The sequence below is a fragment of the Mauremys reevesii genome, linkage group 11 (assembly GCF_016161935.1).
Source record: "Mauremys reevesii isolate NIE-2019 linkage group 11, ASM1616193v1, whole genome shotgun sequence".
In the NCBI taxonomy this organism is placed as follows: domain Eukaryota; kingdom Metazoa; phylum Chordata; order Testudines; family Geoemydidae; genus Mauremys; species Mauremys reevesii.
This window is the reverse complement of record NC_052633.1, coordinates 54,657,563-54,681,562: the sequence shown is the minus strand read 5'-3', so window position 1 is coordinate 54,681,562 and position 24,000 is coordinate 54,657,563. Positions and strand designations below refer to the sequence as shown.

The 24,000-nt window shown below is 38.8% G+C and overlaps 1 protein-coding gene across 7 annotated transcripts in view; it reads right to left on the bottom strand.

Annotated features, from left to right (window-relative positions):
* Positions 1-24,000, bottom strand: part of ZEB2 (zinc finger E-box binding homeobox 2) — a 125,918-nt gene that overhangs the window by 7,659 nt on the left and 94,259 nt on the right. For 6 of the 7 annotated variants that reach the window (XM_039493523.1, XM_039493528.1, XM_039493525.1 and 3 more), the window contains 6 exons: positions 22,161-22,232; positions 13,840-14,028; positions 12,928-13,142; positions 10,394-10,502; positions 7,081-9,050; positions 4,672-4,852 (listed from right to left, as the gene is read on the bottom strand). In XM_039493523.1, the coding sequence (XP_039349457.1) occupies positions 4,672-4,852; positions 7,081-9,050; positions 10,394-10,502; positions 12,928-13,142; positions 13,840-14,028; positions 22,161-22,232 (2,736 nt within the window). The remainder of the gene's footprint in view (positions 1-4,671; positions 4,853-7,080; positions 9,051-10,393; positions 10,503-12,927; positions 13,143-13,839; positions 14,029-22,160; positions 22,233-24,000) is intronic. The other variant, XM_039493527.1, reaches the window with a different exon arrangement.

Genomic DNA, 24,000 nt, shown 5'->3' with positions numbered 1-24,000 from the left:
CTGAATTTTGTTATGGTTAAATATTATAAACAAAAGGGAATGAGAATGAAACTACCTGACTAATTTTAACTTGTGACCAGAGTCAGGGTCTGTTCCCATGTGAAAAAAACTGAAGCATTAACTCACCGCGCTACCTAGCATTTGCTATAATTTTCTATTTATAACCTAAATACAGAGCAGTGTCAGGTGATTTTTAAGTAACTGTGATCTTATAAAGCCTCTTATTCTAACATGAACACATGGCTCCACTTGAAGTCAAACAAACTTTTGAAGTCAAGTTGGCCCTAGGACAGGCACTCTGATACACTCGTCCCAAAATGTGTAGCACATTATAAACCTGAGAGAACCAGTGCAATTCATTCAGCAATAACATGAGTCTTCTTTGTGCAAGTTAAGTTACAGGTGGCAGCATTTTACAGAGCTCAGAGTCTATCCAAAATCGTTTTTCAGAAAGGCAATGACATATCTCAGAAGCTCCAAATTATGGATTGTAGTCTCTCTGGCCCCAATTCTTCACTACATTCGAGCTGCACTTGGACATACTGGACAGTGATTCTAGCTGTCTGATCCTCAGCCCTGATAAAATCTGGAGCACCTGGGGCTTACTCTAACCTATGCTGCTTCTGCTGCTTCTATAACAGTAGAGGATCAGGCATTATGGAGCTCAGCTCCATCCCATCCCCCTTCCATTCCGAAATCCAAGAGATACCTAAGCCTCCCCAAACACACTTTCTCTTTCTCCTTCAGCCAGATGTGGGGTGAGGCAATTGGCACCAGACAGTGTGGTTATGCTCCCTTCCCTAACTTTACACCTACAGAATTTTCCCCTGGCCTGGGTAATTCTCCACAGTCAGTCTGGACTGTGAATTTGTCAGATCAGAATATCCAGCCCGCTGTATCTGACTGTTCTAGCACTGGCTAAACTCTGGTTATACCATATAAATCTGAAAGGTATTAATAATGAAATATGTCATTGATTGATCAAACAACAAAGCAGAGACCTGACGACCTGCAGATTTTTAGTATGGGTTCAGACAAACACAACAGCATCAATAGATAATATATGTGATTGATGTGTCAGCAGGTAAAATGAGCCCACCAGTAATTATTAAGGTTTAGCCCTGTTACATTTTATAAAAATGTCCTGCCATCTCATGGATATAACTGCTATAATAAAAGAGCACCAAGACCATTCTAAAGAGACTATCTGGGAAAGTGAAATAAAATAGGAATCCAATAGCAAACTTCAGAAGGGATCAAATATTCTCTATTTGTGTTACTCTAGGAAGGTCAGGAAGCGTTCTGACTGCACCTAAAAGACATTTTTTAATTAAGTAAAAGGGATAAAGATTAGAGATGGGCAAAAAAGAGGAACATTTTGTGAAAAATGTTCATTAAATATTTACTCCCTTTTTTGGTCAAAATTTTTTGAAATTGAAAAGTTTTGGCCAACTGTTACAATGATCCAGAATCCAGAAGTAGAAGTTAATTGTGGTACAAAGTGCCTTGCCTTAAACACAGATTGAAATGTCTCATATATCTTAAAAGATGCAATTGCAGCTTCATAACTATAGCTTTTTCCAAAAGTATCAAAACAATTTGAAACTCACTTAGATTAAAAAGAGGGGCAAATGAAGAAAAACTTCAAAATATTAGATTTCTTTTGAATCACAGTGGTTGTAAACTTCATCTTTATCGTAAAATCCTATTACTTCATGCCTCCAAAGGCAGTGAATGAGCTATCAAGGCCAGTCTAATGGAGATCTGCAGAGCTTCCACACCCCTCTACAACATGATGTTTGGAAGTTCCATAAAATAAAACAAATTCATAATAATACTTTGCACTTTATATAGCAATTCCATCAGAGGATTTCAGTGTGCTTGAATTAAGATTCACAACACCCCTGAGAGGTAGGCTGGTATAATTTCCCCCTGTTTCACAGAAAGGAGAAGATGACAGAGAGATTAAGTAATTTGCTCAAATTCACAGAGGAAGTCTGAGGCAAAGCAGGACAGAACATAGATCTCGTAGCTTCAGCATCTACGCTTTTGTCACAAAACCATCCTTCCTCTCTGTAAATACCACTAGAGCTTTGATATACTGTAGTTGTACTGTATTAAATATGACACCATATATATGTTCTGGATCATAAGGCTAAATCCCATAAAATTGATAGACATATAGTTGAAAAGCCAAGAGAAGCAGAGCAGTGAAGAGAGAGGAAGGTTAGCATCTTGTAGCTGGACAATGTTTTTCGAGGCAGTAGGTAGTCCTTTTTATATACCAGAACATATTTTTGATTTTGCAAATGGTAAATTTTGCAAATCAAGGTGATTGCTCGCATTTCAAAATGTCAAATTTTCAGCCTTTCAACAGTATGTCTGTCTACCTTATGGACTACCAACTTTATGGAACTGGACCATATGTCCAGATCCCGATATATATGAAGGCCAGTTCTAACATAAGAGCTTTACGGTAGTCATGTGGTAAACCATAGTGTTTGCAGATGGCTGCAATAAAATCATTCAGGAGAGAAAAGGTGCAGGGACGTAAAGCCTTCAAAGCTTCTTGTATGGAATAAACAATTTGATCTGAATAATGCAATGTGAAACTCATTTTCAGCAATGAACCAACCAGTCTGGTCCAAAATGTTGCTTTTAATTTTCTTTCCTAATCCCATGTGCATTTTAACTTCCTTCCTATTTTTCTGTATGGGATTTAGCTAAAAAATTAGAACTAAAGTGTAAGACGGAATGACCACAAGGTGATAAAATTTATCTAAAGCACAATCCAAACCTCAGCCGCTAAACTTCCATGACAAATGTTAATAGGTTTTTTAAAACATGCCAGTAATTTTTTTATAACTCAGTTTTAACACTATCACTAGCATTTTCTAAAATGTCTCTTCAAATTCCTTTTTATTTTTACCTGCAACTTGAAGAAGGTTACCATGGGCATCTCTGTAGGCTCAGAACCATGACTGCAGGGGGGAGGGTAATGTTACCCCACTGTTTGATGTCTTTATTATGAGTCCTCCTGATTTAGGGCAATAGGAACTGGCATGCAGGATCAGACTAATGATATTCCAGTATTCAGTTTCTGACAGTGATAAGCACCAGATGCTTCAGAGGAAGATGCTAGAAACCCCAAAATGAACAATTATAAAAATACTTGCCCGTAAGGCAATGTTTCTCAAAGTGAGGGTGCACCACCCCAAGGAAATGCTCAACTTTCATTTTAAAGAAAAGTTCTTCGCTAGCAGTTACACCTGTGAAACAAACCTTCAAAATGTGAAGCAAGTGTAATCAGTTCAAAGAGGTCTGCCTGAGTTTGCAGAGAGCCTATACACTAGCTCTGAGGTGTGCATTTATTTCAATGGGTGGAACCTCAGATGCCAATGATGATACTTTAAATGTCAACTTTGTTAACTATTTTACAGCTCCTCAAGGCACGTAAGAAAGGAGAGGAGGTATCATATTATAAAGATCTTCAGATGGGTTTCCCGAAATGTGTGTGTGTGTTTGTGAGGGGAGGGGGCATGAAGTACTAGCCAAGGGTGTGGGGACATGGAAGACGTTTTAATTGAGGTGTGTAGGTTTTTAATCACACACAATGTGGTTGAAGAAGAATGGGAAGGTGTGACTCATTTCATTTTCCTAAAGCAGGACTTCACTCATGTTTTGGAAGCACTGCGCCAAGGTAAAAGTTTCCTAACCCTAAGCAGTTGGAGATTGGCATCTTTCCTGAAACATGAAAACTGATCTCACATGTTTATGCTGTCTCAAGAAACTAGCTGTTTGTATTGTTTTTTGGAGCTCAAGTCCTGTTTTTCCCCTTTCCAAAATATTTTGAACTAAAGTGTGGGCTTTTCATTTCCTAATCCAGTTCTGCCCTGGGCTCAAGTCAAGGCGATATAGTCTATCATGGCCAATGTAAGTGGGGATTGTAGGGCTTTTACACACTTCTTTATCTTAGGGTCCCATTTTACATTAACCTCCACCCCTTCTCCACAGTAGTCAAAACCACCTGCACTTGGAAACAGTTAACAATTGCTGTATAAGGAGGCAGTAAAAAGTGAAAAAGTAAGATGCAACCTCTTTTCTCTTTAGGCACCTCAGGCCGGTGAGAGGGATTTACTCCGTTTAAATAGCTCATTGAGGGTCAGGTTTTACACTTGACATTAAGGCAAAGGGAATTTTTCTATTGATTTAAATGGTGCGGGATCAGATCCTGAGTAAGAAACAATATCACTCCTCATTTCAGGCCTTGTAATATATCAAATTTCATTCTCTAACTATGCCGCTGGGCCAGCCTTACTTGAAATTTGTTAACATAGGGATTTATTCTGTGAGCTGCTGAGTGCCCTCAATTCCCGTTGCTTTCAGTGGGACAAGATCTGTCAGGATTGGGCTCATAGTCTGTACATTGTATTTTGGGGTGAGCAAAAAAGATATTAAGATGCAACAAACCAAACCAAACAAAAAAGCACAAACAACAAATAAACAAGTAAAGAAAAAAAAGTCAATCTGAGCTAAGCAAAACACATTATTTCTTTTTTGTTGAAAGTCTCAGCATATGCTGCATCTTATGTCGCACAAGTGTACTCATTAAATATTATGAAATGTACAACATGCAATGAAAGTCTAACTACACATTTAAGGCATTCATACCTGTGTGCTCATATTTGTGTCGCAGAAGGGAACTGCTTTTCTGGAATGTTTTGTCACATAAGTCACATGCATACATGCCACTTTCTGTCTTCTTGATCTTCTTTCGGGACAGACAGGAGTCAGAGTCTGTCATGTCGTCTAGGCCTGACATGTAGTCTGGTGTTCCATCAAGCAATTCTCCCTGCGATGTAACCAAATTGTTTATGTAAAACACTGTGCTTCCTGTATTTTGTGGCTTACTGCAGCATCTTGTCTTCCTACCGTATATAGAATTAGGGAGCTATTCTATAAGACTTAAAATGCTACTCAGCAAGGACCTGATCCTGCTAAAACTTCTGAGCACAGTGCTTAATACCATGACTAGTCCCATTGGCTCATGGGCTGCTCATGATAATAATAACTACGCCCAGTAGAAAATGTTTACAGGACTGGACCTTGCTACCAAGAAACATCTGCTTCTGTCACTGTCCCTCTTGGTCTTCAACTGCATTAGAAAACTCTGTCTTCTTTTGAACACTGTGTAGTAAGAAGTTGTATGAATTATCTAAACAGAGAGTGTTTATGATGAGTATTTCAGGGAGCAGGAAATGATAATGTAAAAGACTACATTCAAAGATCATAAAAGGTATTTTAATATCTTTTATGAAATAAATATAAGAAACAACTAAAGATCTTTTCTGTCAAAACACTGAACCGTAGATATATTCTGTATCTGTAGGAAGGTTTTAATTGAATTTTATATTTAGGTACAAAATGTTATTATTATGCAATCCATTTAAATGTATGTCTCCCGACTAAAGGCCTCAAGCTATATTTTTATATTTAATTTTGTAATTTGAAATAGGGAATATTAATAACACTTTTTATCAATGTTCTATCTATGTTAAAACAGCCTTCAGCATTAAGCAATAATGAATGTGGATCAGTAAATTATTAAATTTCTTGATATTTATTTTGTCTTGATCCAAAGAGAGTGCAAACTTGCATGATAACATACATTTCCATTTGCTATCACACAGTTCAGTTTTCTTAGACTCGGTTTGCACTAATTAATATTAGAGAAGATTAAATAGGCTTAAATACATTTACAAAGAGGGCAGATGTACTGTAAATTGGAATAGTGGAACAGCTGTTATGGAGGTGCAGTGCTATTTATGCTCCTATTGTGCAAAGAGGGATTACAGGCTATAACGTTAAGCCATACCTGATTTTCACATTTGAAACTATAAAACATTGTTAGTAAAATTACTAATGGAGCATAATAGGTCATAGGGGAATGTCCACAAATGTAAAAACTTATTCATCTATAATCAATTAAACTCATTTAACTAAACTGTGTACATTATATTTTAATACATAAACACATGTATATTCTTACACACTATGAATATCTCTAGAGGAAAGTGATTTCGCTAGACCAACCTTTCGGCATATTTACCTAAGTGACCAGATCATATACCCTTTACTCAGGGGCGGCTCCAGGCCCCAGCACACCAAGGGGGGCGCTCTGCTGGTCGCTGGGAGGGCGGCAGGCAGCTCCGGTGGACCTCCCACAGGCGTGCCCGCGGAGGGTCCGCTGGTCCTGCGGCTTCAGTGGAGCATCCGCAGGCACCAGTGACCGGCAGAGCGCCCCCCACGGCGTGCCGCCGTGCTTGGGGTGGTGAAATGGCTAGAGCCGCCCCTGCCTTTACTCATTGACTTATATGAGAGTTTACCTGAGAAAGGAATATAGGATCATACCCAGGAACTAACAAATCATGCCCCTTAGATAGAAACATGGAGGGGACTTTACGTGGAAATGGGTGGGCTCAGATGCCGCTTCCACAGACCATTCCTTTCCATTTCTGACCCTCCTGCAAGCCTCTGTGTGGTAAGTCAATGTAGGGATAAGTAATGGGAACTGGATGTGCTGAGGGGAGGTGTAGGTTGGCCTGAGGCAGGGCCAAGGGTAGGGATACACATTGTCCCTTCTCTAGCTAGTTAAGAAAATATGGAGTCCTCCTGTGGGTCTTGGAGGCAGCCATGAGCTGGGGGAAGTTCCAGGCAGAGCAGTTCCAATGAAGCCATGGTGCTAGGGAGCCTACAGGACTTTTCGTGGTGCAGAACCATTATGGAGGTACAGGGCAGTGTTTTCTGCCAATGGGAATTCCCTGGGCCATTGACAGGTATATAAAATTCTCGTGGACAAATATAACCCTAATGAAATTAAAAGCTAAACATGAAATGTGTTCATATTTCTTCTGTGTTGAATAAATGTTCCCATCATACTTTTCAAGTTCAAGCTAAAATTCTGCTATGTCTGTTGGAGAGGTTTCATTTAACTTTGGGGACTATTTTTTTCACATAAAAGGACATGACAAGGGATACTGAAATATGGCATTTCAAAACAAACCAATTATGACCATGTACCTGAAATCCTTGTTTCCGCTGGAACTTTCTCCTCTGCTGCATATCAGCAAAAGTAGCTGCTCCAGTTGGATAAGTATAGGCCATATGTGGTAGGAAGCTCATTTGATCTAGTCCTGGGTATGGTCGCAGCCCAGGAATACTGGTCTGGACTGGTGGCATAAAAGTGGCCGGAGGAAATGCGCTTTGTGGTGGGAGTGTTGTGTATAAAGGTTTGGCACTAAATGGGTTCAAACCAAACACTGGGTTAGTGCTTTTATCCAGATTATTTGAATTGGAAAACTCCTTCTTGATAAAAGTCAAGTTCAGCGGCTCATCTGAATTTTCAGATGATGAAGAAACACTGTTGTGGTCTAAATTTATGCTACTAGATTTTGTTTTGTTCTTTGTGGCTATAACACTTTTGGGTTCCTTCATTTGTTTTGGTAAAGACAAGTCCAAAGGCTCAGCCTGAAGCTCCTCAGAGGAGAAACTGTTTGGAGTGTAAGAACTGCTATGGGAGTTTTTAGAAGATGTGGAAGAAAGATTTAAAGGAGAAGGAGTATTGCTCCTGGAGTGGTCCAATTTATCAACTGGTTTAATATTGGTAAAATGTGTAGGTTTTGTTAGCCTGAGAGGAGTATCACAATTAGTAATACTGTTGTGGAGTTCAGCTATAGATGGTGAAGTTATAGAGTCCACAGGCTTTATTGGAGATCTGGCTGACAAAGAGTCTTTAGTGGGAGTGTTAGTGGCAGCCAGCACCGCCTTGGCACTGGTCCTTTCCAGTGATGGTGACCTGGAACTTGAATACTGGTAGAATTTTCTTTGTTCAAACCATTCCTTCACAAATTCCTGAGGAAGGCCAACAGCAATGGAAATTTTCAGTAGTTCATCAGAGTTGGGTTCCATATTCATAGCATAGTATGCTTTAAGTACAGACATATGGTCCTTGTATGAATTGATGTGGCTAGTCATTCCTTTCTCAGAAAGTACTGATGACAACAGGAGGGCTTGCTTATCAACAAACACTCCAGGTTTGTTGGGAACCATGTTTTCATGAGGTTGAAGGACTGCCTTGATTTCTTCATTCATCTTACACAGGTAACGCTCATGCTGATGCAGGGGAATGGGACCAGGAAAGCTTTCTTTACAGAACTGGCATGAAAATGGAGTGGATATATTGTGGTTCTCTATCATCTTATCTTCAGTTACTAGATCTATTAGGGTACGCAGCTTCTCTTTTTTAATATTACTGAGCTGCCTCCTTGAGTCTGTGGTCAAGCTCTGGAGACAAGCTTTGGCTTCATTGACTTTTTCTAATGTATAGTCAATAATACTTTTAGTGGCACCATTATGACTCACTACTGGAAGACCCACTGGTGGAATATTAGGGGAAGTAACTCCTTGTTCCTCTGTTTGAGGGCATGGATCCTTAATGTGATAACCCTTCAGCTTTGAAATCTCTTCAGCCTTGCAGTCCATTTTCTGCCTGGAAACCGTGTTGTCCACAATCTGTAGGACCTTCTGCACCTCACTTAAATTACTGCCTATTGCAGGAAACCCAAGTAGTGGTGCTTCCATCCCTACACTTAAGTGCTGCATTGGACTTTGAGCAGAAGTATGAACTCCTAATGGGCTGGTTGCTCCAAGTCCACCATTCATAAAAGGACTAGCTCCACTAAACCCATGTGTGGCCATAAGAACCTTGTATTCATTGAAATCTAGTGGTTCTGTTTTAATTTTCAGTAAGCCTGTTTGCTCAGACATACTAAGTGGTTTGCCGTTCTCCAGCTTGTTTCTCAGCTGTGTAATGGCTGAATTAGTAGGAGAGGAAGATACAGAATTAGGAGAAGAACCCGTCTTGATATTGTTTCTCATTCTGCCATTTACAGAGATTAAGCCAATACATTTCTTGCTGCTGATGTGCGAACTGTAGGAGCCAGAATGGGAGAAACGTTTCTTGCAGTTTGGACACTCATATGGTTTCTCACCTAAAATGATAATTAAAACAAAAAATTAATATATTAATTATTATTATTATTATTAATATTACTGTTATAACGATTGATCTTATACATTTACCTAATTAGATATTGATGTTGCCACTAGCTAATAGGAAGAGAGAGGTAATGATCCTACCCCACTGATTACTTATTCTGGGTGCCAAAGAATCCTGTGAACATGGCTGAGCCCAGCATCTCTCCCCATATCACCTCTGTGGAATTTTCTTATTTCGAGGTTGATCCTAGCTTTTGTGGGGACCTATGCAAAAAAATCCCACCTGGCTCACTCCATGCCTGTGATAGCCAAGCTATTCTGTGGCAGTTCTGCTAGTGATGCAGTGCTATTAGTGACATTCCATGTGTTGCTAAAGGAGTGTATGCCTGGGGACCCTGGTTATGTAGAGCTCTGTCACTTCCTAGATACAGTGGGCACAATTAAAACTCATTTGTCACTCCTTAGTGCCACGACATATTCTAAGAGTAGATGATACTATTATTGCAACTTGGAAAGTGATAGTTGAGTTTTTAATGATGCGCACTGTAGTTTAGGTGTATGGCCTTAATCTTAGCACTGCTGAGGCCAATTATAAATCATTGTTTCCCATTTGACAATACAATGCCTGAAAGTCACCAGAGTGACTGAAAAATGGTATTCTTTGTCACATGTAGGTAAGTCTTCTGCTAAAGTAGTGCAGTCAAATCCATAAAGCTTAAATTCAATTCAGCCTTCTCAAAAATGCATTCAGATACTACAAGGATAGGCACTGTATAAAAAATTGGGTCCTGATTCAGTAATCACATGCATATAGATGGACCTTTGTGGCTGGGAAGAGCTCAAGGGGTCTCTGGGTGGACAAAAGTGTCAGCTTGTAAAGATCAGATTGCTGGACCAGGCCCCAGCTAGCTAAATAGTTAGATTGATTGCTAGATAGAAAAAAGTGCCTTAGCTTGCAGTACAATATGAGACATTCCTCAGATGCCCATTCTCCCAACATATGAGCCATTCATTTATTTCTACTTGGACATTTTCATTTTTTTTAAAATTTGGTCCCTCCAAAAGCCAACTAAACAAAAATTTCTGAATTCCTCTGAACTCAAGCAGCACAACAAAGCATCTATTATTTTTTGTAACAAGCATTATTATATCAAAAACTTACAGCAAGATCATGCTATTAACAGCATGATAAATGAGGATGAGTCAGATATTGTTTATGAAATACCTTAGTATCTCTAAGAAGCTACAAACAGAATTGTGTAAATTTTAAGCAATCTTTAAAACTCAGCTAATTAAACAAAATGCAAATGAGAACAGCAGCACCTCCGCTACTCACCACTGTGAATTCGCAGGTGTTCCTTCAGATGGTGTTTATATTTGAAGGCCTTGCCACACTCAGTGCATTTGAACTTGCGATTGCCTGCTCCTTGGGTCAGCATTTGGTGCTTAGAGAGAAAAGATTCTGATATGAATTTTATGAAAGAGGAACCAAGAGTTTTCTAGTTAAAAAACAAAACAAAATTAATGTAACTCTCTATTTATCAGGCAAACCAAAAGGTCTGCACATACATTTATATGTCTCATCGGTGTTGCAATAAAAATCAAAATGTTGGCAGTAAACCGAAACAAATGCGAAAGTGCTTTCATATGAGCATTCGATATTTGCTTTAGAATTATTTCCTAAGTCTCTCATCAGAAATTTGTTGCTTTAAGGTATGATGAGAGAAACTGATTTGTAAAAAGATTTGTGGTTCTTATTATTCCTAGCAGCTTCTAAACATGTGGAACGCCTCTTGTTTAAAAATCCTGTTTACTGCACTAGTAGAAAATACAGTGTTACATATCAGATTTCATTCATTATCAAATATAAGCGACAATATCTTCAGCATGAGGCTGTAGCTGCTGGAAAATTTTTATCACAAACCAGCAGGAAAGATTTCAGCTACCTTTCTTATGGTGGGTTCTCCTCCCCCCCAGTGCTGTGCTAAGGAGTAGGGGCAAAACAAGAGAAAAGTTGGTTGAAAGGACAAGTTAAAAGCAGCATAAAGATATAATCAAACACAGCTGACCTTTTTGAACAAGTGAGAAAAGCACTGTGACTTTGAATTCTGAAAAAAAATACAGTCATCCACTCTGGATGCTCAAGGTAGGAGGTCAGCTTTTTTCAAGTAGCAATGACACAAAAGCCTATTGCAAAAAAGACAGCATAGAAACGGTATGACAACTGCTAGGGTGTGCTGAATCTTCCCACATTCCTAGTGAGACAGATGGTGTTACATGGGACACAGGGAGGTTTGTTCAAACAGCAGCAACCTTCAAAGATCAAGCAGAGCCCAGCCCGCCGAGCGCCATTGAGGGACCAGCGCTCATATGTTGCTGAGTTGCATAAACAAACAGCAACAGCTGTTTTGTCTCCCCCCATAGCCCTCAGAGGACTACTATAAACTTTAGTTGTGCCACTGTTAATATGATACAATCATTTTAATTTACTAATTGTAAATGCCATGAGCAAATGAGGGGACTTTTCAACACCAAAGCTACCATTCATAATGCGCCAACACAATCAGACTCTTGCATGTGAAATTTCAGACAGTTATGCTGGATAAATATCTAGGCATTTTAACCCAGTGTTTTTAATAATATAAAGCAAAAGGGGGAAAAACCCCTCAGATTGTGTTAGATTAAAAAAATTGCATATGAGAATGTTTTTGCCTACCAGAAAACCCTGAAAAGGAAGCGATCTGAGAAACTGCACCAGAATCATTTATATTGATTTAAGATCAAGCAAGAGATACTGTTCTCTTAAAAATGCTAATTGCAAAATTGCATGATTAGAAGATGTATGTTTGCTTAACTGAATTTACCTTATGCTGAGAAAAATCTATTAAAAGATATCTAGTTGATTATGATTTTTAGTTGTTTCAGAAAAATAAATATGGTATAAGGCCTATATAATTTGATACATGCACACACTCATTTATTTACGTTTAAGACACACCAGTTGTGTTTCCATTACAACACTCCATAACACCAGTTATCAGAGGTAATTCTCTAGGGAACAGAAGAAATAGTTTTCGTATAGTATGTAAAAAGCTTTGGGATACAGCCTTTTTGAGTAATCAGTTTGTGAATGAAAGAAAGCTTCAGTCACCTGTTCAAGACACAGAGCATTGGCTTAAATGTAATAGTGAAATGAACTAAATAATGCAAAGCAATAATGTTGTAAGGTTACTTTTATCATCTCAAGGAACAATCATTTTGATTTATAACAGATATGCTAGTAGGATATATAAATTATAGTGATACTGCAATCCTAATGTGTGCATATGTTATTGGTATACTCAAAAAACATAACCTATACATTTTATGGAAAGATTTACTCTAAAATGTGTAATTTTAAATGCAAAATATGCATAATTTTATGGGATTGAAAAGGTTATTAAAAAATAATGAAAAAAATATTAGTAGATCTTTTACTATGTCTTTGAGATCCTAGTTGCAAAAATTACAAAGTAAAAGTAGGTGAAAAATGGAATTAAAATTGCTGAGATGTTTAATACTGTATAATTAAAATGCCACAGTTTTGTTCACTTTTTGAGGAACATAAAAACGAAACTAAAGTCAAGTTAAAGTGCAAATAAAATTTCTAAATTAGAAATTAACACACTCATTCGATCGTGAACATAAGACTATTAAATCATATTAGAAGAGACCATCAAAAAATCATTTAGACCTCAATTAAAGCTATTACCATTAAAAGATCTGCATCTTCAAAATGCCATGAAAAATTAATAATGATTGCCAATCAAAGCAATATCGTTTCTCTAAGGGGTTATTATAAAAAGAAATCACTTAAAACCAACCCCCCACCTGATCTGTCCCTGGCTTGTGCGTCACCATATGCCGCTCGAGCTGGGTGCGGTAGGCAAACGTGTAGCTACACAGAGGGCAAGAAAAGTTCTCCTCATTCTTCTCGTGGCGGTACTTGATGTGCTCCTTCAGTGATGTCAAACGCTTGTAGCCCCGGTCGCAGTAGGGGCAGGTCAGCAGTTGGGCAAAAGCATCTGGAGTTCCAGGTGGCAGGTCTGTAGCCGAGAGACAAGAGAGAGAGAAGCAGGCCAAAAGGTCAGTAAATCAATGGCAGCTAATGGGCTTATTGCCCGGGATGGTATGACAGGAATCACTGCAATCTGCTACACTAGAGTGCCATCATTTCAAACTGGCCTCAGAACACACCATTCCCCTTACACACCCACAACAAACTTGTATGAATCATTTCATACTGTGCTAGAAAATTAATTAAAGTCCTTACTCTAGCTTTTTTGAAGACTTAAATAGCTGAAAAACAAAGAAATATTTTTTCTCAGTCAATAGATGATTTGCATTTCGTTTTAACCTGTTATATTAATATGACACTGGCCAAGTCATTCTCATGGACACTTTTTCAATTATTCACCAAGAAGTAAGAGAGTTATGGGTCAATAATCCTAAATTTCTCATGTAAAAATTCAATAGTTCAGAAACGTAAAACCATAGAGAGAGCATTTTTCCTTTTTAAATTAAGCTTTAATTGTTCTTGCTCTTTATTTCAACTACAAAATAATTTGCTGACTAAAAAATCACAATACACTAAAATTACAGTTCCAATCTTTGCTCATGAAATTCCATGCCTCTGCAGCTGCTCTTCAATTTTTAAGGTAAACACCCAGGCATGTAGTGCATTTATAATTGCAACAGCTGCAAGAAGTCAGGATAGTGGCTAAAAATGAATTACAGCCTCACCATTTTCTTCTTGCCCATTGGCCTCTGGAGTGCCAAGGCGAGACAGTTCTTCAGGGGCTTCTGGGTAAATAATGGCTGTGTCACTGCGCTGTAGGTACTCTGCTATGCTGACTGCATGCCCATCTCCTTCCTCCAGTTTCCTTTTGGCAAAATATTCCTCAAAGTCCGACGTGCAATTTGCATTCTTAACTGAAATTGGGGGAAGGGAAAAAGAAGTGGTTTTGAGTGCATTTTCCCTGTAAGATTAGGTAAGTTTATATGGTTGTTTGCAAGAAATGCTGACACTTGCGCTGGAGCTACAAGTCTGTGATTTGAGCCTGATCCTGCTGCAGACTTTAGTCTCACTGGGCCTGCTCCAGCTCCTAACGAAGTCAATGGGAGCTTTGCCATTGACTCTGATGGGAGTAGGATTGGGCCAAATTACTTAAATGAGACCATTCATGAATCAGGGAAGCAGAAGTCTACTGGGCCTTGATACTGCAAGTTAGTATTCTGCATGGATGGACCTTTGGACCTCAGGGAACTCCTGTGAATTCAGTGGCTCTCTGTGTGGGTACAGGAGTCCACCTGCTCAGAGTAACTTGCAGAACTGAGACCTTGGGGACCTCTACTCTATCTGCTCTTCCTGCTCAGTTCCCACTGACTCCTTCTAAACTGAGGATGCTCAGCTCTTTGCATAACACCTCACAGGTGTAGGTCTGTAATTTGTGAGTAGTGAAGCACACAACCAATTACCCCTTCAAAACTGCCTTGTCTTGTGCCATTTTTTTTTCTGATTACAAGAACAAAATGTTGCTTTCTTTAAAATTCATAACATCAACCTTATTTTTCTTCCTGGAAAATTCATCTCTGGGTAATTTACAATGAGAAAATACATTGTTTAAAAAATGTGTTGCTCTGTACAATTTTACAGATAGAACCACATGTTTCTAGCCCATAACTGGGATACAGGGCCTAAAGCCACTTTTACAGTCCATGCTAGAGTTTTGCTTTTTTTCTGAAAATGTAAACCTCATTTTTTATTGTCCGTACAACGTCCATGAAGTATAATATGTTCTCAATCACAAAATATTCTGTTGCTAACAATATGCATTTCTTCTCCCATAGAGGTAAGATCTTGTAAAGTCTGGGACATTATAGACAAATATTAATGCAATCAGAGGAGAACTGGGAAATAGACCATTTTCTTTCTCTATTTTTTTAAATAAAGACAATGAATGGTGGCAGTGAATTTCAGATAGTTATTTTTAACTGACCATAAATTAAATGAATAGTTTATGATCAATGACATTTTTAATGTATTCTTGTATAGGACAAATAAGAAAGCAAAATTGTGATATATTTGATTTTTCATGAACCAGTCAAAAGTAAAACAGGCATAATTCTACTCTCCCTTACACCAGTGTAAATCAGGAATAACTCCAATGAAGTCAGTGGAGTTGCATCACTGTAAAACTAGTGGTTCGGAAGAATCAGGCCCAAGAAGAATTACAACAGTGCAAAACTAGTACGAGTGAGAGACAAACCAAGTCCATCGTGTTTTTGAACCATTCAGCAGTTTTGCCTTAATTTTTCACTTTTTTACAAAAATGGAAATTGCAGGCAAGAGTGGTGTGTTCTCTGAATATGGAAAATTTTGCCCTAGGTAAAACAGTTGAACATTTTTGTTTTTTCCAAAGTAGAATTTTACCATATTTTAGTTATGAGAAATGGATAATGGAGAGAAATGATAAAATATGTTTATCAGATTTACCTAAAAAAACCAACAGTTTTTATAAGGAAAAAAATTGTCAAAGTGCAAGATGATAGTTCAGCATAGCTTTGTTTGTTTCCCATATACCCCTGGAAGTGCCTTGAAATAATTTATAGATGGAGGTAATTCTGGCAACAATCTCATGGCTCTAGCCAATTAGAATTTCCAGTTCCCCTGACTATATAGCATCTTTCCTCTATGTACAACCTGCTGAGAATGAGTTAAAAACACAGTGGCGTCCCTAAATGTGGGTCAAGATTAGCAATGGATGAAATCAGCTGGGATAAAATAAGACCTGGCCCATGAAAGGTGCTGTGCAAGAGATAAAAATCCTCTGTTTATCCTTGGAACAGGTATTCAGTATGTACAGCTGCAGTGCAAGCTTCCCCAGACTGTCTCCAATATACATCAGCCATACTGAAGATGGACAACATGGCTGATGAATGAGTGAGATTGTTATTCAATTGCTATACTAAAATGCTGAAGGAGTATGAACATGAGGAGCTGGTTTGGCCAATCATTGCATATTCACTATGCAAGCGCCACACATTGAACTGATCAAATCAAATCCTCTTTCATCATGTTGAGATAAATAAGTTTTTTATATAAAAAAAGAAGCTGTCTAAACCCTGAATGGAGTTTTAGCCACACAAACCTTGTAAATTTAAATGGGATTCTTATGGCTAAACCCATCAGTGAGAAGTCCTCTAAAATTTCTCTATAGGCTTTAAACAAGCAAATTTTTGTCAGTTCAAATGAAGGGCCAGCATCATTATAAATTGCTGTCCACACTTCCATGAGTTTTTGACATTTTATATGGAAGGAAAGAAGCAAATTGTTGAGTTGCTCCTGATTCTTTGTATGTATCTGAACAATCATTATGGCTTCTGTTCAATAAGAGTGTCCAGCTAACATAGTTCATATGTTACATACAAAGTGCCAAATACTTATTTGCAAAGAAGAACTTGTTTGTTAAGTAGGATATGATTATATGGAGGAAAGACTGGAGTTCTGTGTGCAAATTACAGTGGGAATGTATGTGTGTAATGCAACAATTTGTCTTTTATGTTGTGGGGAGAATATAACAAAATGGTGGTTGCTTGTACATAATTATATTTACACACCGAAATGTCAGGCTGTGTTCTGGGTATGTCTTTTTTCATAGCAGAGCTGAAATATTCAAAGTTAAGCCTGAAACCCCACCTTTTACTTCTCCCATGGTGTCTAGAATTTGCAGCTCCTGAGGTAATTTATGCCCGTACAGTGTTAATATTCCCTGATTCAGAAATGTTCCTTTTCAGTAACTAGGCACAACAGTATGAATTAAGGATACTATAACACCCTAAGTCTGTGGGTTTTAATCCTGAGCTTGGGCTGTCTAGGTTGGCCCAGGAACATGTTTAAAAGCTGATTTTGATCCAGCAGGTTATACTAGCCTATTGTAATATTATAGACTCTGCGATTCTTAAATCTGTGGATTATTTAGCTTCTGTGCATATGCATGGAATCCAGGATCTAAAGCAAATGTTTATGTCTAGTTTTTAAACCCCTAAAAACAAGGGGATTTAGCAGAAAAGCTAACAGATCCTTAACTTAAACAATACTACTGGTACTGTAATATTAAAGATTAACATGAATAGCAAAGGTTGACCATGTGCTCTTCAGTCTCTTACAAGATGCATTACTGCTGAGAATTCAGAAATTATGGAAAAACCACCTAGTATTACTAAACAAATCACTTGATTATCATTAGGTGTGCCTCCCCCTAAGCCCTTAGTTGTTTTCCATGTAAAAGGCCGCACTCATAGATTCCTTGCGGATTGAAATTACACACAGAACCCACACTCCTATCTGTGAGTCAAACATTTAGTACAGTAGGTGACCTCACCAATAAGTAATATTTTAATTAATTATTAGGGCATGGGGAGTAGAAATATTTTCAGTTCCAAAGGCTGGTGTATCAGAGCATCATGCTAAAATAAAATACATTAAGGAAAAGATTAAGGAGGTGTTTAGTATCTTTAAAAAGAGAGAGAAAGAGGACACTCAAGGCACTTGGGAGACCAGTTATTTCTTGTGGGAACTCTTACTGTGAGGTGGAGATAGCTGCTCCTAATCGCAAACAAAACTAATAAAACCACAGCCTTCATTAGGCAGGAAGTGACAGGCCCTCATTGGTACACATAGATTACGGTCTGAAAACGGCCTATCCTTCTAACCTGCCAAGTTTTACTTCTGTTTTCCTCTCCCCTGAAGGTTTTTTTCCTCCTTCTTTAAATCATATGAAAAACATCGACAGCCAAAGCTTATTAGCCAGATGTTATTAATATAAAATGGGAAATTTTGTTTGTTCATTAACAGGGAATCTGCTCATCTATCTCCTAAAAAAGAATCCCAACTGTAATGAAAGTAATCGGACCAATGAAGTAAATCAAATGATTCTAACAATCAACTATTTAAAAACAGCTTATACGGTACATCATTTTGTTAAGTAGCCCTTTTAGAGACCTTTAGAAACAGTTTGCAAATTGATTTAGCATGGCTGAACTATGAACTATACCTTTAACTCTAGTGGAAGCTTTTGCTTTTGCTTGTATAAACTTTATGTTGCTTAGTATAAAAATATAGAGGATAAAAAAATGTTTCATGGTAGCCATATATAAAAGTAGCAAGGGCACTAGCATAATAAAGATCTTTCTGTTATTTCCTTTCTATGTTAATGACATACTGCAGTGAATTTTTCCTAAAAACAATCACATTTGTTGCCTGGCCAAATAATAACTTTGTAATTAGTTCTACTCTGTGAGCGACTTGGATATGAAGTCTTCTGAGGTCACCTAGAATTGGGGAACCTTGCAGGGGTAACATGCCCAGCCTTCAGGAGCAAGAAGCATTTTGTATTATTTAACAGTGAGCTCCCTGGAGAATCCAGAAGCATTCATAATGCTCTCTAAAAAAAGTCCCATCTGGACTTCCTTGGGCAAATGAAGATCACTGTGATGTGGTCTTTATTGAGGGTGTGTCACAGGGTGAGTTGGTCCTTTAAGGTGACTGGCATTCAGCCTCACCTGTACCCAGACTTAGTTCATCTCCTTTGGTGGAGGGCTAAGTTACCTCAGTGACCTAACCACACTTAAAGTTGGTGGTTGACTATCTGGGAGGGGAAACTGAGGCAACACACTGTGGGAAATTGAGTCAACAGACAGTACCGAAGCCAGACCACATAAATCCTTATTACAAGGAGCATGTCAAAGAATTCCTCCTAACATCCTCCCAAAAAGGTTAGTATTTGTTATTTAGAGATAGGGTTTTCAAGTGTTCAGTGAAGCAAGAGCAAAATTCCGACTGAAAGTCACGTGATTGACCTGAGAATGTTCCGATAGAGATTGGATGGCTCTGGGGATTAACGATGGGTTATAGGATCTTTCACTTCTAAATCACAGGCTCAAATCAAGCTCAGTTGGAAGGGACCACTAATCCTTACCATCAGAGGTTTTGGTGGTGTTGAAATGAGCTAGAGGAGCCAGTCTAGTTCCCAGTGGAAAGATGTCCACATCACAAGAACAATCCTCACAAATGGCACTAGCTAGTACCAGGTCCGGCTCCAGCTTTTTTGCCGCCCCAAGTGGTGAAGAAAAAAAAAGAAAAGAAAAGAAAAGCCCGATTGAGCGGAGCGATTGAGCTGCCGCCGAAGTGCCGCCGAAGAGGAAGCGAGGCACTGAAGGACCCGCAACCGAATTGCCGCTGCGGACCCGGATGTACCACACCCCAACAAGACCCCTATCTATTGGCCACCCCAGGCACCTGCTTCCTTCGCTGGTGCCTGGAGCCAGCCATGGCTACTACTCTGATCAATGGTCTCAGCAGAAAGGACAAGGTCTCAGATGCCACAACAATTCACTTACCCTCTCTTCCCATTAGCCAGTCCCTTCAAGATTCTTTGAGGGGCAGGCTTTTGAGCAGGGTCTGACCTGGTCTACATAGCCTGGTTAGGTGTATTTTCAAGATCAATTTAGGGGGAAGTTATCCTCTAGGATGCTTTTCAAATGCAGCTTGCCTTCTAGTGTAGACAGGGCCATTGATAGTAATAGCTGTTACACAGGTATATAGAAAGGAAGGTGTTCCTGTTATTATTGAGGTTTATTTTTAAAAATGACTAAAATAAGGGTTCTTCCCACCACTCAACCCAAAAGTTTTCTTTAGATTTCTAAAGGTTGAGTCCCAACATAGGCCAGCCATTATGTGCGATATTCTTCCTTGCTCCACCCATAGATGCCGACTTCCTCTCTGCCCGGTGGGTGCTCGACCCCCCCACACTCCTGCCCCCCTCTTCCCAACCCTTCACCGCTCTCACCCCACCCGCATTCCATCCCCTTCCCCCAAGTCCCTGCCTCTGCCCTGCCTCTTCTCCGCCTCCTCTCCTGAGCGTGCTGCATCCCTGCTCCTCCCCCTCCCTCCTGGGAAGTCCTAAGCGCTACCAAACAGCTGTTAGGTGGCGGGCGGGAAGCGCTGGGAGGGGGAGAAGCAGGGATGTGGCACGCTTGGGGGAGAAGGAAGCGAGGAGAGGGTTGGGGGAGCTTGGCTGCCGGTGGATGCAGAGCACCCACTAATTTTTCCCCATGGGTGCTCCAGCCCCGGAGCACCCACAGAGTCAGCTCCTATGGTTATGAGAGAACCTCTAATCATGAAGAAGTTGTGGGCATTTCATATGGTCTGTGATTTCTCAGTCCCACAGTTCAGTACTCCAGAGTAACTATTACATTTTAAATGGCAAAGCAATGAGGCCCTTTAGAGGGTTTCTGGCTGTTGTTTGAAAATAAATCTTCAACAAGGCACAATTTCCTATTGTAGCCAGGGCCAAAGGCAGCTCTCCATGACTGTCAAGGAGTGATTACACTTCCTGGGTCAGATCCTCAGCTGACGTCAACAGAATGACACTGATTTAAACCAATTAAGTGAGAGAGGGCTGTGGGCCTCATGTCTACGCCCAGAAGATGATTTCTGACTGGTTTACAGGAGGAGTGGGACACCTCTTTTCTGGATTAAGAGTAGAGTATGATCTATGGGGCTGTCAGCTGACCGGTCTTGTAATACTTTTCTCCTGAAGAGGAGACCTAAGGCCACAGTACAAAGCAGAAAGAAGAGACCATCAGAAACTGGAAAGGCACGGTATGTGGCAACAGGCCACCAGGTTTCCCCCACTCCAAGGAGACAACACAACAAGTAGGAAGGAGTCAGGGCATATTACGGTCAGAAAAATGTGTGGAAAGATAGTCACAAAGCCTCAGACAGCACTTGAAAGATTCTTGTAATGGTAAATCAGATAACAATCCAGCCTTTTTTCTGAATCAGACATCTGAACCTTTTCATGTCCAGTTACTCCAAATACCACATGAGAGTCATCACTTTATGAACATATCTTGAAAAACCAAGTGATTTTAGAATATTTGTTATTTTGGGTTCTGTATAGCAATATTATTAAGGATATATATAATGATAAACTCTGACTCCATTCTAATCCATTCATTACTTTTTCCTGCATAAATCTAATGTATGAAAAAAATCATTGACATGTTTTTATTTTTCTATTATTTTCTCCCACAGGAATTAGAAAGTACATTTATTGTGTTATTTAGTAAGGACATTGTAGGTTTTATGTGGGTGTGTACCAGCATTAAGGATGTGTGAGTAATAAAATCCTTATAACATTTGCGTACCATCTTTTATAATAGCATTTCAAGAAGGCAGTACCTATGAATCCAACATGATAATGTGATGCATAACAATTTACCTGTGCTGGAAAACATCTACATATTTAAGTGTAAAACTAGCAGAAAGTAAGGTGAATGTAGTGTAATGCATGAATCATCTATGGCAAAGGGTCTTTGGGAAGAACATGGTCAAACTCCAGAATTCATTTGGATAGAACAATAGTAATAGAAACTTTTTACAGCCTTTCGCAGCTATAGAAAGAGATGGCTCAAAAACAATGACTGTTAAATATGTAAGTTCCCTTTCTTTTTCCACAGAAATCTCATAAATATGCATTTAAATTGTGTATCTGTGTATATAGGGGAGGTTGTGTGTGTGTTTCTGAAAAGGTATCTGGATTCTCTGAAGTATCTTACTCTCTGTTCCCTGTGAATATGGGGTTGCCATAAAGAGTGCACCCCATCCTTATTATCAAGTTCTTTGTACAGTCTCTCTCATTAAAAGACTACAGTATCTTGGCCCAGGTACTTTAAACTCGTTCATTCACCCTGACTGTAAAAACGTCTCCTCACAATGCTAAAATCTATTAGCTCACAAGAATGCCGTTAAAATGAGTGGGGTTGAGGCATGGTGGGGAAAAGAGAGATTGAGTTTTCACTGAATACCCAGTTTGTACCACTGTAATCAAATTTGGGGGAGAGGGAGTGGAGATTGAAAACAGGATGATTATTTAAACATTTCTCAATTGTTCAGCTAGACAAGTAAATAAATTGTTTAGCCACTTCTTCCCTTCATGCACAGCTAATTCTAAATGACACAGAACAAACATGATGTTCAAATGGACCATTTGCCTTACCTGTACCATTGTTTCCAGTGGTCTGAATTGCGGCTTCAGGCCCCATAGTGTCATATTCCTCCTTCATTTCTTCTGCAAAATAAGCACATGCATTTTTAGCATTTGCAAATTATTGAACAGCTCACAAAGCTAGCAAGCACCCTGCAGTAACAAGGAAGATTCTTTTAAAGGAAACAGAGAAAAGGCCTGTTCTAAGCCTCTATACAATGGCTTTGTTCTTGCAGTTGAATGAATTCAATCATGCTAGCTGGACAAGAACTTATTTACTTTAAACATTACAGCAAGTGGTGAAAACCAGAGGTACTTATTTGGGCCAAATGAAGGCCTTTTTCTGATATCAAATCCAATAAGCAGTGTGGTGGAAAAAAGCTTCTTATTTTTAATAATCAGTCAACTGCAAGTTAATTATTTTTACCTGGGAGGAACAGGCACATTACATGAAGTGATGGTAAATACAGAAGAAAGGATTCTGGACAGCAGATCAATCTATTAAGATTATTATCATACACCTGCTATTTGATTTATCATCCTCATTTTAACTATATAGACTGGGATTGAGGAGTGTATCAGAGGGTGCAAAAATTTCTAAATTTTAAACTGTGGACAGCTCAATTATGTCTGCTTAATTTGTCTGTGCTCCCTTTGCATTTGCAAAGTATAGATTTGTGCCTCAAAACTGGATTATTTCACATGAAAATTCATACTTATTGTACAGAATTAACTCTCTACCCATCTATTTGTTATGTACCAATTTGCTTTTGGTGAAGTTGCTGGAGTGGAAGGTATTTTAAAATAGGGTTTATAAAGAGGAGCTAGCTTCAGCCTACTAATAGATAGAATATGTTTTTGATCTATTTATCCATCTCACGTAGCTATTTCTATGGTGCCTATCACCTTGATTTCTTGCTGATGATTTGTTAGTGCAGATGCAACAGGTATTCACACAAACTTGGTGGACACAATTTAGGTGCCCACATTTGAAAATCTGGCCCTCAAAATGATTTCCATGGGCAAAATCAAATACACACAGCTCTCTCTCTCTCTTATTCCTTTCCACTTTCTGCCAATTCCCTTCCTTTTCCTCTTTGCACACATCCACAAATATCTAATCTATTTCTTTCATTTTATATGCAAACACAACAGCACTTAGGATTTGAAATTTAAATAGAGGGCCTGATAAGCTTTATATTTAGCTGGATTTGTAAGAAATGAAATCTAGAACAGCATCCAGAAGTGGTTCAACAAAAAAAGAGTTTTCCGCAAATGATCATGAGCCTGTGATAAATTGGGGACAGGGAGGTTGGTTAGCAAATCAAATGACAGAGTATTAAGGAGGTCAAAACACTATTCAAATTCTTATTGATTCATGAAACATAAAAAATGTTATTCCTTATTTCTGTGATACAATTTTTGATGACAGAAAGCGGCTCAGCATTAATCTAATGACAATGATTTGACTGAAGTCGGGGGAATAGTTTAAACAGAACACATTCTTGGTTCATTCCTAAATTTGCAATCTTGTAGTATTTTTCAGATATCACATTCTACAAATAATTAGTTGGTAGAATAACAGGTTCTAATTGTATCATTCTAATCAAAACTAAAGCACAAAATGACTTCATTCAGAGCTTTACAATCAGGTACAATGCTGAAGTATAAATATATAAGTTTATGGCTTTGAAGATTAAAAAATATAATGAGAGCCCTTACGTTCAAATATGCAGGTACAAACAGATGCTAAATTTGTACAAAAGCATATAATATGCAGACCAGATGAAAAATATTTGTTTAAACTGTACAACAGGCAAGCCAGGCTTGATTCTTTTCCCAGATCTGGCCT